The sequence below is a fragment of the Coloeus monedula genome, assembly GCF_965178545.1.
Source record: "Coloeus monedula genome assembly, chromosome: 8".
Taxonomy (NCBI): Eukaryota; Metazoa; Chordata; class Aves; order Passeriformes; family Corvidae; genus Coloeus; species Coloeus monedula.
Genome location: NC_138788.1, coordinates 28,924,822 through 28,937,295, shown reverse-complemented (window position 1 = coordinate 28,937,295; position 12,474 = coordinate 28,924,822). Strand labels below are relative to the sequence as shown.

General features: G+C 43.0%; 1 protein-coding gene and 1 long non-coding RNA gene across 5 annotated transcripts in view; one reads left to right on the top strand and one right to left on the bottom strand.

Moving 5' to 3' along the window:
* The window catches only part of RBM20 (RNA binding motif protein 20), a 102,826-nt gene extending 97,752 nt beyond the window's left edge, over positions 1 to 5,074 (bottom strand). Inside the window, exon 1 of one of the 4 annotated variants that reach the window (XM_082286196.1) lies at positions 4,842 to 5,074. In XM_082286196.1, the coding sequence (XP_082142322.1) occupies positions 4,842 to 4,975 (134 nt within the window). In that variant the 5' untranslated portion in view covers positions 4,976 to 5,074. Of the gene's footprint in view, positions 1 to 4,046; positions 4,183 to 4,841 lie in introns of those variants that run through there. The other 3 variants (XM_082286195.1, XM_082286197.1, XM_082286199.1) reach the window with 3 other exon arrangements.
* Positions 5,075 to 8,792: 3,718 nt separating this feature from the next.
* LOC309575578 lies at positions 8,793 to 10,536 on the top strand. Its single transcript, XR_014226610.1, has 3 exons — positions 8,793 to 9,033; positions 9,112 to 9,158; positions 9,816 to 10,536. It is a non-coding gene; the product is annotated as an uncharacterized lncRNA (long non-coding RNA).
* Positions 10,537 to 12,474: the final 1,938 nt, after the last annotated feature.

Sequence of the window (12,474 nt, the reverse complement as noted above, 5' to 3'; positions counted from 1 at the left end):
TTTAAAATAAATAAACAAAAAAGAAATTTTAGTTACATAAGTTGAAGATAATTATAATCACTGATGCTACTTTTGGAAAACAACTAAAAAGTGAAGCACCTTCCTTTTGTCCCTGTCCCCTCCATGCACACACATATTTGGTACTTTAAGTTGTGATTGTAATCTCAGGTGAGGTGTATGAAGAGTCCCAATAATTACACAGCAAGAAGCCAGACAATTCCAGGAAAACTGCATTTTCCCTCACTGTGTGTTTCATAATATACAGAGACAATAAATTGGAAACACAAGGAAGAGCTTGACAATGTGGGTTTAGTTCCCACATTCCCTGGCGAGTCCCACACCATGCTGCTTTTGCAGCTACTGTCCCTTGTTTTGGTAAAGCTGCTCAGCTAAAACAACTACAGCCCTCTCTGTTTTGTTTTCATCTCCAGTCAGGGCTGTTAGAGTTGTTTCAACACAAACTCCATGAGTTTTCAGAGCCCTATTAGGTAGAGAAGAACCTGAGATTTTGGAGATGTACTTTAAAAGGCAAATAAGTATGGAAAGCCTGTATCAGTAACATTAAGAAGAGAAACAGTAAAACCAGTGTTTCTCCTAATGTCCCCTTGTTAAGTATGAGCTTAGCCTTTGCCATATATGCCAAACTATTTGCCATGACTAATGTATATAATGGGAGTACATTTCATATTTTATCTCTCTTGAGAGACTTTGAGTTGGGGAGGGGGGAAAAAGAAAGAAAAAGGAAAAAGAAAATCCCACACTACACAAAAAAACCAGACAAGGAAGCAAATAAAAAACCCACACATTTAACATAATGGGTTACAGCTTAAAAAAAGAAGATAAACTGGAGGTAATTTTTCCCAACAAGTTTTCCCCGTGCTGCTATAGGAAATAAAGCACTCAGCACCAGCCTGCTTACTCCTCTCTGTCCCCAGAACTGGCACAAACTGATGACAACTTGGGCGCAGATGTTGGAAATTCCATCTTCCTTCCAGGGGAGCTCAAAATCTCCAGACTACAACCCCTTAGAAAAAAAAATATTAACTTTGGTTTTCCCCCCATTGTTTTAAGGTGCCTTTTATTCAATTTGTAAACCAAACATATATTCCTATATCAACACAGGGAGTTAAAAACTGCTCCATTTCCACTAGACAGATATTACCCATGACAAATCATTAGAAACGAAAGCATACAAAGAGTTGGATTTCAGTACAATGAGGTCTCCTGTAATCGCAGAGTATACTTGTGGCATGTTTTCAGCAAGAACTCTCACAGAAAACACTCTTCATGCAACATCTCTATAACTAACCCACAGTCACCACTCAGTCCTTTCTCTCAGTTATTTCCAGCTAGTTGCTCTGTCAGACTGCAATGAGTCACACACCTGGAAATACTAATAGGAGTCTCCACTCTCTCATGCTACTTAGCCACTCCAGCCAATCTAACAGCAGGTACTAAAATTTGTCACATACTGACCTGTCATCTAAAAATTACACTTTGCAATGCAACTGCAAATTATAAACAAAAGCTTCAAACCACAAAAATTTTCTCATAAGAGCGGACTTACCAAAAGAGGGGGAAAAAGCCCCAAGCCAACAGTTACAAGCTCACATTGGTCTTTTCAGAGCTATCCAATATGTGTTTCACTTGCTGGCACTACAGACCCTACCCTGCATTTCCACTCCTTCAAGACAACTGCAGCAAAAACCAGTTATGAACACTGGCCAACACCATTACAACTGTTCTTCTTTTCAGTCTTCTGCTTTATTGCATACACAAGGGTATGTTTTTCTAAGTCATCCTCTGAGGCATGTAAATTCAGGTTTCCCTTTCCCAGCAATTTCTCATTCTCAGCTCTACAGCTTGAGGGCTTTGACTGCAGTAAGGCTTTTAGTTTTTGAAAATAAGAAGTATTTTCCTATCAAACATCACAACAACCTGCATAGACAGAATGCTTTAACTGCTCTGTAAATCTTTTCATTGGACCTTTACTATCAACTCAACTGACGTTGTCATTCAGGAAAAAAGTATAACATGTAGTGAGCACATTTCAATTTATACCTTATTGTAGTTGGGTACTATCAGCAGGGAATTTCAAACTAGAGGTTTAGTAATACTTTTATATTAAAATTACATTATTATAAATGTTAAAGCAGAGGGGAATTTAAAGAATGTAGTACCTGCTACCTGTGTTGCATGAATTCAGCCAATGTAGCTGCTACCAAAGACATCTCAGATCTCCAGTTTCACTAAATTTTAATCCTTGTTCAACACTCACTCATAGTGAAGCTTTATCAGCTGCCCATGTGGGAAGCAATTTTTTAAAAATTACATTGCTCTTCACCTAACATCTGCAAAACTTCCTAACAAAGCTACTGAGGGGGAAGAAAGAAGGAATCCAGAGAGCTTTCAAAGTTTAAATGGTATAATGAAAAATGTATATTTTATACTATATTATAATGAAAGACTTGAAACAGGGAGGTGTTTCGTTACACACTGCAGAATATTCTGATCTACTTGACTCTGGATTAGCATTCTGCAACTGCACATTTGTTTACCGCAGCTCGCAAAGCAAAAAGATGACAATTATTTTTTAAAAAGTCAAGAAAAACAAAATGCTCAGAAAATGAGATCAAAGTTTTCTTTCTTAATAATGAAACCATAACTTCATTTTGCAGAAGAATCACTACTTTCCTTTCCATTGTATTTTACCAGTCATAATACCTGTTCTAGCATATTAAAATAAATTTGGAAGAGCAATTTTGGATATTCCCCAACATCTCCCTTCCAATCATTCACTGAATATTCAATTTAGACTATAAAATACCAAGTTATTATCAGCAAAACAAAGTACAATTTGCCTGCATTTCTAATTCAATGCATTTATTAATCGTCAGGTAAACAGGCACACACCAAATTACGCCACACGGTTACAAAACTGTATGATCAAGTTGCAGGACCTTAGATGGAGATGTTTGATGTTTGCCATCCTGCATCACATTACCATGACAAAGAACAGTCAGAACACGGCATCTCTCTCAAACCTTTCCATTAAAGTTAGGGTCAAAAGGAAAACTATTTCAAGATTTCCTACCTATAATTTGCTAGGAAGTATAACTAGCAAGAATGTGATGTCCTCATATGTAACACACACCACATCAGAAATACAATCATGAAGTATTTTCAACAGCTCTACCTATCTGACTTGCAATACACAGCCACATGAAGTCTTGGTAATTGTGAAAAAATAGGGTCATCTTTAGAGACTGTAGTTTAAGACTGATTTTGAGTAAGTGTAAATTACTCTGTGGTTGCACAATAATTCATATGTACCACTGCAACAACCCAGTGGACTTAGGAATAGACCACTAGTGTTTCAGTTTCAGTGCAAACCTCCAAGTCTGTATTTCCAATCAGAAATAAAAATGTAGGTAACAAGAATCTTGAATGTTTTCACTATTAAGTTACAGACCATGATTTAAAAGCAAACAGACTAAAAGAAAATCAAGCATCAAATTTACAGACCACAATCTGCAGAAAGTTTCGAAGTCCAATTATTTATATATTTATGAAAGCTGATGTGATTCCCAACTTATAATAACATTCATATCTTAAATTTACTGAAATGTTAAAGCATATGTTGAGCATAAGTATTTCTATACATGTGTGTATTTTGCAAATGTGAGAGAATTGAAAGCGTTTCCTCCGTTTGTTACATTGTTGGGTTTTGTTAAGAAAGTGATAATGGAGATGCCTAAGCCAGCGCCTTTGCTGAAGCGGTTGTTGCAGGAAAGCAGCTCAAGCCCAGCGGCAAGGCCGTGACAGCTCCTCAGTGCTTTGTCATACTCGCGCTTTGCTTGAGGGCCGAACACTGGCTCAGTCCACTTGGCGGTCTGGGACATGATATCGAAAGTGGTTCTCAACCTTCACCACTGCGCAGCACCCAGTGTCCTGCTCGTCAACTCAAGCAGCAGATCTTAAAGTAATAGAAGGCAATTCTAATAGCTCCACAGCCGGATATTTGTTAGCAGATTAAAAGCCCTTACCTCTTTTAATACGTTATGACTTGGGGGAAAATGAGATACAGTGCACACAACCACCTTGAATCAGCACAGATCATCAGCTTAGGCCTTACTCATGCTTCACCTATTAACTACAGAGCATTCGGTTTGTCTTCAAGCTTCTCATTTAGCCAGAGAAGTATCACTGGCACCACAGCATCTGTGTAGCTGAAGTGCTTTTTCCTTTCTTTCTGGGTGGAAAACGAAACAGCAAAATGCCATTCGCATCATTGCACTCATTAATAAGCCTTCCACGCCCGCACAGGTTATTTTTCCCGTGACACTTTTGTAGAGATGCGATCTCTTCTGGCACCCCGCAAGCCCCGCACTCCAGGCCTGCCGGGGGGACCGCAGCAGCGGAACCGCGGCCGGGCAGGCGGCACACACCGCCGCGGGGCAAGCGAAGGAAACTTCCCCGGCCCAGCTCCCGGGCGCGGAAGACGCGGTGCCAGGGCGAACCCTCGGGAAACCGACACGAGCAGCTTTTCGGGCAGAAAACTTCTGAGGGAAGAGAGGCTACTGCCGGTCTTTAGGGGAGTCCGTGCCCCCAACAGCGGGGACGGGCCAGCCGCCACCCGCACGGCGAAGCGAAGCTCAGCCCCGCGGGGCACCGCTCGGCCACGACTAGGGCCAGGGCCGGTGCCGGGCCGACCCTCCGCCCGCCCGGCTGTCAGTCTGGGCGCGGGGGGAGGGAAGGGGGGCACCGCCACCGGGGAGGGAGAACGACCCGCGCCTGCCCGCCCGCCCTCCCGGCGCAGCGGAACGCGGGGCGGCTCTTACTTGTGGAGGAGCTGGGGCAGGCTGGGCGGCGGCGGCGGCATCCCTCGGCTGGCGGCCCCGCTGCGGGCATCGCTCTCCGGCGGGTCAGCGCCGCGGGGAGCCGGGGCCTGGCTCATGGCAGCGGCGGGGACCATACGGGGCGGCCCCTGCGGCGGGAGGCGCGGGTGGCCGCGCAGCCTTCGACCGCGGCGGCGGGAGGGAGGGTGGCAGAGAGAAGGGAGGGTGGGGGTAGAGGACCGGCCCTGGAGACAACCTCGCTCCCCCCGCCGCCCCCCCGCCGGGCTGGCGACGGCGGGACAGGCAACCCCCTGCAGCTGAGCCCGCCCTGCGGGAGGGCTGCGGCCACCGGCGGGGGCGGCCGGCGCTGCGCGGAGCCCCAGAGACGCTGGCGGGGCCGGAGGGAGGGGCGGATGGAGCCCCCGGCCCGGCCCCACCTGGGCGCCGGGCCCGCTCCTTCCCTCCTTCGTCCGCACCTGCCCGACGGGAGGGACCCACGCCCCGCGGCAGCCCGGCGGCTCTGCCCCGTGTTCTAGCCGGGGCGGGGTGGCTCGGGCGCACCTGTTCGGGGCAGGTGACTGGGGCGCACCTGGCCCTGCCCGGGATGGTCCCGGGGGCCACGCTTGTCAAAGAATGGGCTGTACAGCAAAAAGCGAGCAGCACCGGCTCCTTCACGCTCCGGCAACAGTTTACAAGCGTCAAACGCCAAGGGCAAGGGGAAAAGCGTGTGTACTGTTCTAATCCCTCGCTGGTAGCACCTCTGAAGAAATGTTATCAGTCATGTATCAGAAATAGGCTCTGTCGGCTGATATAAAACCGGAGAGGAGAGTGTACCCCAGCCAATTAATAAACCTCCTCGAGTAACAAGTCATCTCTGTAGCAACCCCCCAGTCTGGGCCCAACCAAGATGGGCTTTTAATAAAAGATGTCGATCCTGGGCTCCCTGCTTCCGAACAGTGATCAAGATTTAGGAAGGCTTTACCTGCTGGTGTAATCACTCAGGATTAAGGAGTGGAATTGCTGCCTGATGATACAATGTGACAAAAAAAGTTTTACCTGCACACGTTTTGGGAGGAAATTTCAGATGACTAATGGAGCAGAAATTGCGCTCTTGCATTAAATAAGTAACACTGAAAATGTTTCTTCCAGGTTTTGCTTCCTCTTTAATGTGCTGTTTTTTTAGAGGGGGACAAGTCAAAGACCGTTTCAATACTTGCTCCTGCACTACCTCTGCTTGCCACACACCCTCCCCCCCAGCACGCACGTACACACAAACACACACACACACACACACACACGCACGTACCGAGGAAAGCAGAAACATCCTGGCTCCTTTGAAAAATTAATCCTAAGTCAGGGGAAAGACGAATTTTGAAGGAGTCAGGTTCTCCTCCCCTGCACCTGACATAGTCATTTACAAGTATGTAGCCTTCTAAATGGGAACAAAATTCCACCTCCGGTGACTGGAAAATTTTGTTAGTTGCATTAATCACGTACTTTACACTTTGCAGATGGAGAGCACCAGCCAGGTGCAGGGGAGTAGAGGATTGGGCTGGATTTCAGTTGCACAGTTACTTAATGGTAATGTAACACCAAACGCATCTTCTAAAAATGAATAGCCATAAGTACTTGTTTAGACACATTGACTTACACACACTATATTCTGAGAAATACAAAACGTGGACCTTTGCATCCTTTCCCACAAGGAAAAGAATTTTGAAAGTTATGTGTTTTCTGGTTCAGTGAGGGCCAAGAGGTGGTCAGCACTGTGTAGCTACAAGATATCTGATCTTCCAGCAAAGGAAAGGTAAGGTCTGGCAGACAGGTGAGGCAACTCATGGGAAAAAACGTTTAAGATGTGGAACTACCTCTGCCCAAGATTTAAAGCAAATCCCAGGTGTCCATTGATCATCCACAGAAAAGTGTCTTTGTGTGAATTTCCTGAGCAGCAGTGAAAGCCCTTGAGACTAAGCAACAGCCACTCCTGCCTGTAATTATTTGAGGAAGTGAAAGATGGTGACTCATGGCTCAGAGGGCAGCAGGAGCACAGCTATGACACCAATGCGTGGCCCTGGATTAGGAGGTGGATAGTCACAAGAACGTGTTACTTCGCACAGACATATTACATCACTTGTAATAATGGATCAAGTGTGTTTTACTAGGCACTACTGTTTCTGCACTTAGTATGTCCAGTGTACAACTAGGCATTCAGTCTCAGCATGGGGTCCTAAAACTCTGCAAATATTTTCTCCATTTATTTTAACAATCCTCATCCCTATGTCTGTTTCTTGTCAAGGTTTTTTTTCTCTTTTTCTGTCATACTCCAGTGTTTGGCTTGGCATGGTCTGGTGTGGCAGAAGCACTGACCCCTCACTGCCAGCTGGTCCCTGCCTTACCACAAAGCACTAGCGCAGGCTCACTCAGATGCTGTCCCACAGGGAAATAAACGGGTGGGTGTGAGCAAGCACAGACTGACAGACGTTCAGGGACTCTCTCATTCAAGAAATCAACATAAGCAGTTTTCTGGCCAAGCCTTACAGTATTTCTGGAGCACTGCCACAAGAGAGAAAGAACAGTGGCTGGTCCAAACAACACAGTTTTAGGGTCTGGGTTTGGCAGTAGAACTGAACAAGTGCTAACAGCTATACAAGTTCCTGTTCTCCTAATATGGAACATAGTTATGCACATGGAGAAATCAGAACTGTAGGGTTTTTTCCCTTGACTAGAGACATATCCTGTATTTGTGTAACTGTCAGCTAATAGAGATTTTATTAATAATATTGGCAAAACATTGACTTCCCTGTTGCTGACTTCCTATGTATTAAATACCTATGATTTTAGATTAAAACTGTTGATTTTTTTGAAGTATCTATGCCATGGGTGTTAATGAGAGCTCATGCAAAAAACACTCCTGACTAATAATTTCAGCTGAGATTAATATGCTTACTGCATCCTGCAATACAATTAAACAATCCCCACCTCTTAAAATGCCTTTTTGGGGTTTCCAGTTATAGCAGTCTGCATGCTAAAACTGAAAGCCTGATCTAACTGCTGTTCTAACTTGCATAAGGATAAATCAGAAGCAGCTCTCTGGTGTAAATGAACTCACACCCAGAATATTCCATTTTTAGGAGCACATCAAGAAAGGCACAGGCAGAACCCAGAAAAAAGAAAGGGATCATAAAGTAGAAAAGTGATGGAGCCAGGCACACACAGGATACTGTGTCTCCAAACAGTTCAGCATCAAATAACACAAACAGCAATGATTTCATTGCTTTAAGAGCTTATTTAACCATAGAGTCACACAGTAGAAAGGAAACCTATCTAAGAATAAAAGATGTCAATCTGCCTATTAGTCGGACTAAGGCCTTTCATTGGTTCGTGCCTGAATCTGTTATTCTGTGACCTGAAATTTAATCTTTGGAGAATTAATTGCCCAAATTGCAATCTTCTGAAAATTAGTATATAATCAACTCTTCATTATCAGGGAAAAGAAGCAGTTGAAAAAAAATGAAAGATGGAAAATCTAGATAATGTGAGTACCTCAGGGCCAGGGTTGGCCTGGCCGTATATGCTGTGCCCTGGTGTAAATGTCCTGCTCACTTAAGCTGCAGTGAGCAGTACCAGTTTAGGTACCACTGCATGTCTAACATGGTTTATTCCCAAAGTGAGTAAGGCACCCAGACATAATGGAGAATAAACTCTGGTTTTGACTGTTACTACTGTGCGCAGGTATTTTAATTCATATTTATAAAGTGTGATCTAGATAGTGTTGTGATGGTTCTGCAGCAGCAATAGTCATTAAAATACAAACATGATTTCATATAGAATGAGATGTCATCTCTGAAATAGGACTGGAGTAACATAAGTATCCAGTTGCAGGAATAAAAGACTTCATCTAGGAGGAATGGCAACATCGTACTCCTCAACAGACTGTGGAGAGAGGCAGGAAAGCACTCTCTTACTCGACTTCCAAAATTAATGAAGGAAAATTCAGGGGAAAAAAAATGAAATACACTTAAGTCCAGTCAGTTTATGGTTATTAATATATTAGGTTTTCCCAAGTTACACTGAACCCTGTTTCTGGAGCTTGCTGTACATGTTTTCTTGTTCTCTCTGATAATTGTTTGGATAGAGAAGCTGAAGGCTGAAGCAGAAATTTCTGGTGCCTGGGTGTGGGAAATCTGCCTTCTGGGTAAGTCTCTATTTAATTCTATCAGCTTCTCCTGAAAAATATTTCAGTCAGCACTACTTTTGACTTTTTTCTTTTCAGTGAGTTTCTTTTCTCCGGATGTGAATGGCAACAGGTGGCTACAACTGGTAGGTTCTTTTGCAGTTACACTGGCTTTGCATTTTCGTGCACCTGTGTGGGCTCTGCAGCTCATGACTGCATGTCATTAAAACAGTGGTGTTCAGAAATACTCAGGGTACATTTACAAAGGACCAGGTAAAATTTAGCTCAAGCCTGCAAGTTGCTTTATAAGCAAACAAATAAATTTTCTGACATTTGAAAGCACCAGAAAGTTTTCTATCAGTTTGAGAGGAAAATACAGGGGACGTCCTAGTCCTTAAGAATTATTTGGTTATAGAGCAGATGTTTTATAGGAGAACAGAATGACCTGAAGAATTTGTCTAAACACATTAGGTTAGAGCAAAATAATCACCCCATGAACAATAAGAAAATGAAGCTTATGAATGATTCACCGAGAGATATAGTCTGGTTCCAGACCTCTGAAAGATGAGAGACAAAACTCAGGAGCTGAACTGACGGCTGCAGTGTGCAGATCATGTGCTTTCATGAGTCAAGCAGATCAAGATGCAAAAGGATAACCTTTGGAGATAAGCTATGAGACACTCAACCATGGATAGCTGAGACTTTCAAATACGCTGGGACAGCCAGCTAATGAAAGGCAAACACTGCAGAATTTTCAGCCTGATGCAGAACAGTGTGGAATAACTAATGATGTCTTTTTGCAGGTACTGTGAGAAGCTGTGCACTCCCTCAGCACCTCAAGCCAGTGACAATATAATCCTCAATTCACATATTATAAATTTAGAAAACATTGGAATGTGCAACCGATCATAGCTAGGAGGCATACACACGCTTTGATCCCAGAATACTGGCTTATGTCATTAATGGCTTGTATCATGCTTTTTTCTACCCGCAGAAATGGCAAATGTTTACCATTTTAACTATATTAGCCAACTTCTTAAAGAACAGCAGAATGTAATTAAAGAAAACAGTGGGAACAGTAAAAAAAAGAATGTTAAACTACTCTGGGGAAAAAACAGAGTTTTAAAAAAATCCTTGCTGTTACTTTCAGCTTTTCAGATAACTGAAATATGCATGTTAATAACCTGACTTATCTTTCTATGCCTTCACTATTACATACTTCCATTCATATCTTGGCATAACTGGTCTGCTTCCAGTCATCCTCACTTTTGTTTCTCCCCCTTCATGGCCCCCTAAGCAGAAGAGAATTAACAATAATTACTTATTTGTTTACCCCACTCCTTTCTAATGCATGCATGGGGAATTTTTCCTCTCATCTTCAAAGTGGTAGGTAATAACTACCACATCTTCACTATTAATAAGAATACCCATAATTAATATATTTAGTACAGATTTTACTTCAGTAATTTTAAATTTTAAAGATACTATATTAGAAGTAATATCCAGGCCTTAAAAAGCTTAATTTGTCAAGCCTTTAAATATTAGTTCTTTATGTGCATGCACGTTCTAAGGATATATGCATAGTTGGATGCAAAGTCTAAACTTAATGGTTTCTTTACCCATGGTAAAACACTGATTTTTGCTTAACTGCTGAGTACCATTTGATAGCGATAAATACTAATGACACACAAGGACAAACTGGGCATAAATTAGATTACAAAGTAAGGTCTTTTTATATTTTATATGAAGACAAGTGATTTCTGAAAGTCTGCTTAAGTACAACAGCACCAAAGACTGCACAATTTACACCCCTATAAGTGATGTCTGGTTATAGTGAGGATACGGTGATCTGGTCTCTGGCAAACAGATCCGTTCCTGGGACCTCTCATTTGTGAAAGATGTTCTGCAGGACTGAATTTTTGACAGGCCACTTGTGCCAGCCCCGTGTGCTGGCGTGACCTGCCGAGGTGCCCTGACTCTGGGAAGCTGCAGAGCTCAGGCAGAGCCAAGGCCAGAGCTGCACTGCCTCCTGACGGAGCGAGGCAGGGCTCCTTCCCCCTTGTCTGCTGACAAATTGCACAGCTGTGGTGTTACATGTCAGCACTTGCAGTGCAGATCTCCGGAGACAAACCAGGAATGTTCTGCATGCCAGACAGTGGCGCTGAGCCATTACATTGAGACAACCTTCTTGAGGGAATCATGGGCCCTGAGTGAACAAGAGTGGGGAATCCACTGACGTTCTCACCTGCAGCCACGTAACCCAGAGGCAGTCTAGTGCTGCAAGGCCAGCTCTACAGCTGAAAGAAAAGAAGTCTTGCTAAAGTGTGCCAAATCCATGTAGCATTTGCTGCATAGACACTACAGTGATTTCAAACAACTCTCATGGCATTTAGACAAGGTAGGTGAGACTACGTGTCCCTGAAGTCTGAGGTATGCTTTCATCAACATTCATGGTCAGCCCAAAGTTATTTGATGATGTTTATCATCATCTGGAACACTTCCAGTGGAAAACATGATCTTGCTGATCTGGAATCTAACTCAGCTCCTGCAACCTATATATTCGGGGTAACAGTCAACAGAGAAACGCACACTGACATTTAATGAAGAGAAGCAAAGGACTCTGAAGTTACCTGAAATGATCTGCTCACCTGTTGAGGTCATCTTCTAAAATTAACCTTTCTGTTTAGAACCTACAGCTCTTGTTTGTTTCACTGAACTACCACAGCTGCTAACCTTTCACCTGCTCCTTCCCGTTAGAAAACCTACAAGGACTTTTAAAGTAATTTCCCTATTGAGAAGCTAAAGAATATACAGTCTATAGGATTGTAAAATAAATTTTGTAAATAATTATCATAGGGACTGAAAAATGAAACAGCAGTATTGAAAGACAATTATGGAGGGAAAAAACCCCAAAATGTTATTGTAACCATGGAGGAAAAAATGTAACTGTTATTACTGTGATGTCAAATTAGTTTATTGAAATGTGCCACCTAGGATAGGGAAATAATAAGAATAAAAAAAATTTTGACTCGAGTTCTGGAGGGCTTCTCATTTGTTACTTCACACTTTAGTAGTGAGTTTACCTCTTTCTTTATTGGCATCTTGTGAGGAAGGGCATAGAAAACAAACAGCAAAGACAAATATTGGGGTAAAAAGAAACATGAATTAAAGAGAAATAACTCATGGTCACAGGTAAGACAGCAAAAGCTCCACCATCTCAGAAAATAATCTTAAAAGAGGACTAGTAGCATACTGTAGATGAGACTACAAGAAGATGAATGCATTGCTTCTTGGAAACCTTCACTCACAGCTGGTGTGAGCAGTCTGCTGTCAAACTAGAATGGTGTATAATTTGGAAATCTGGAAGGGTTAATTCCTTTTCCTATATTGTTATTCAGCGGTCTGGGTAACTGAACAGATCACACATCTGAAATGTGCATGTAGGGTAAAGTGCTCTAGGCA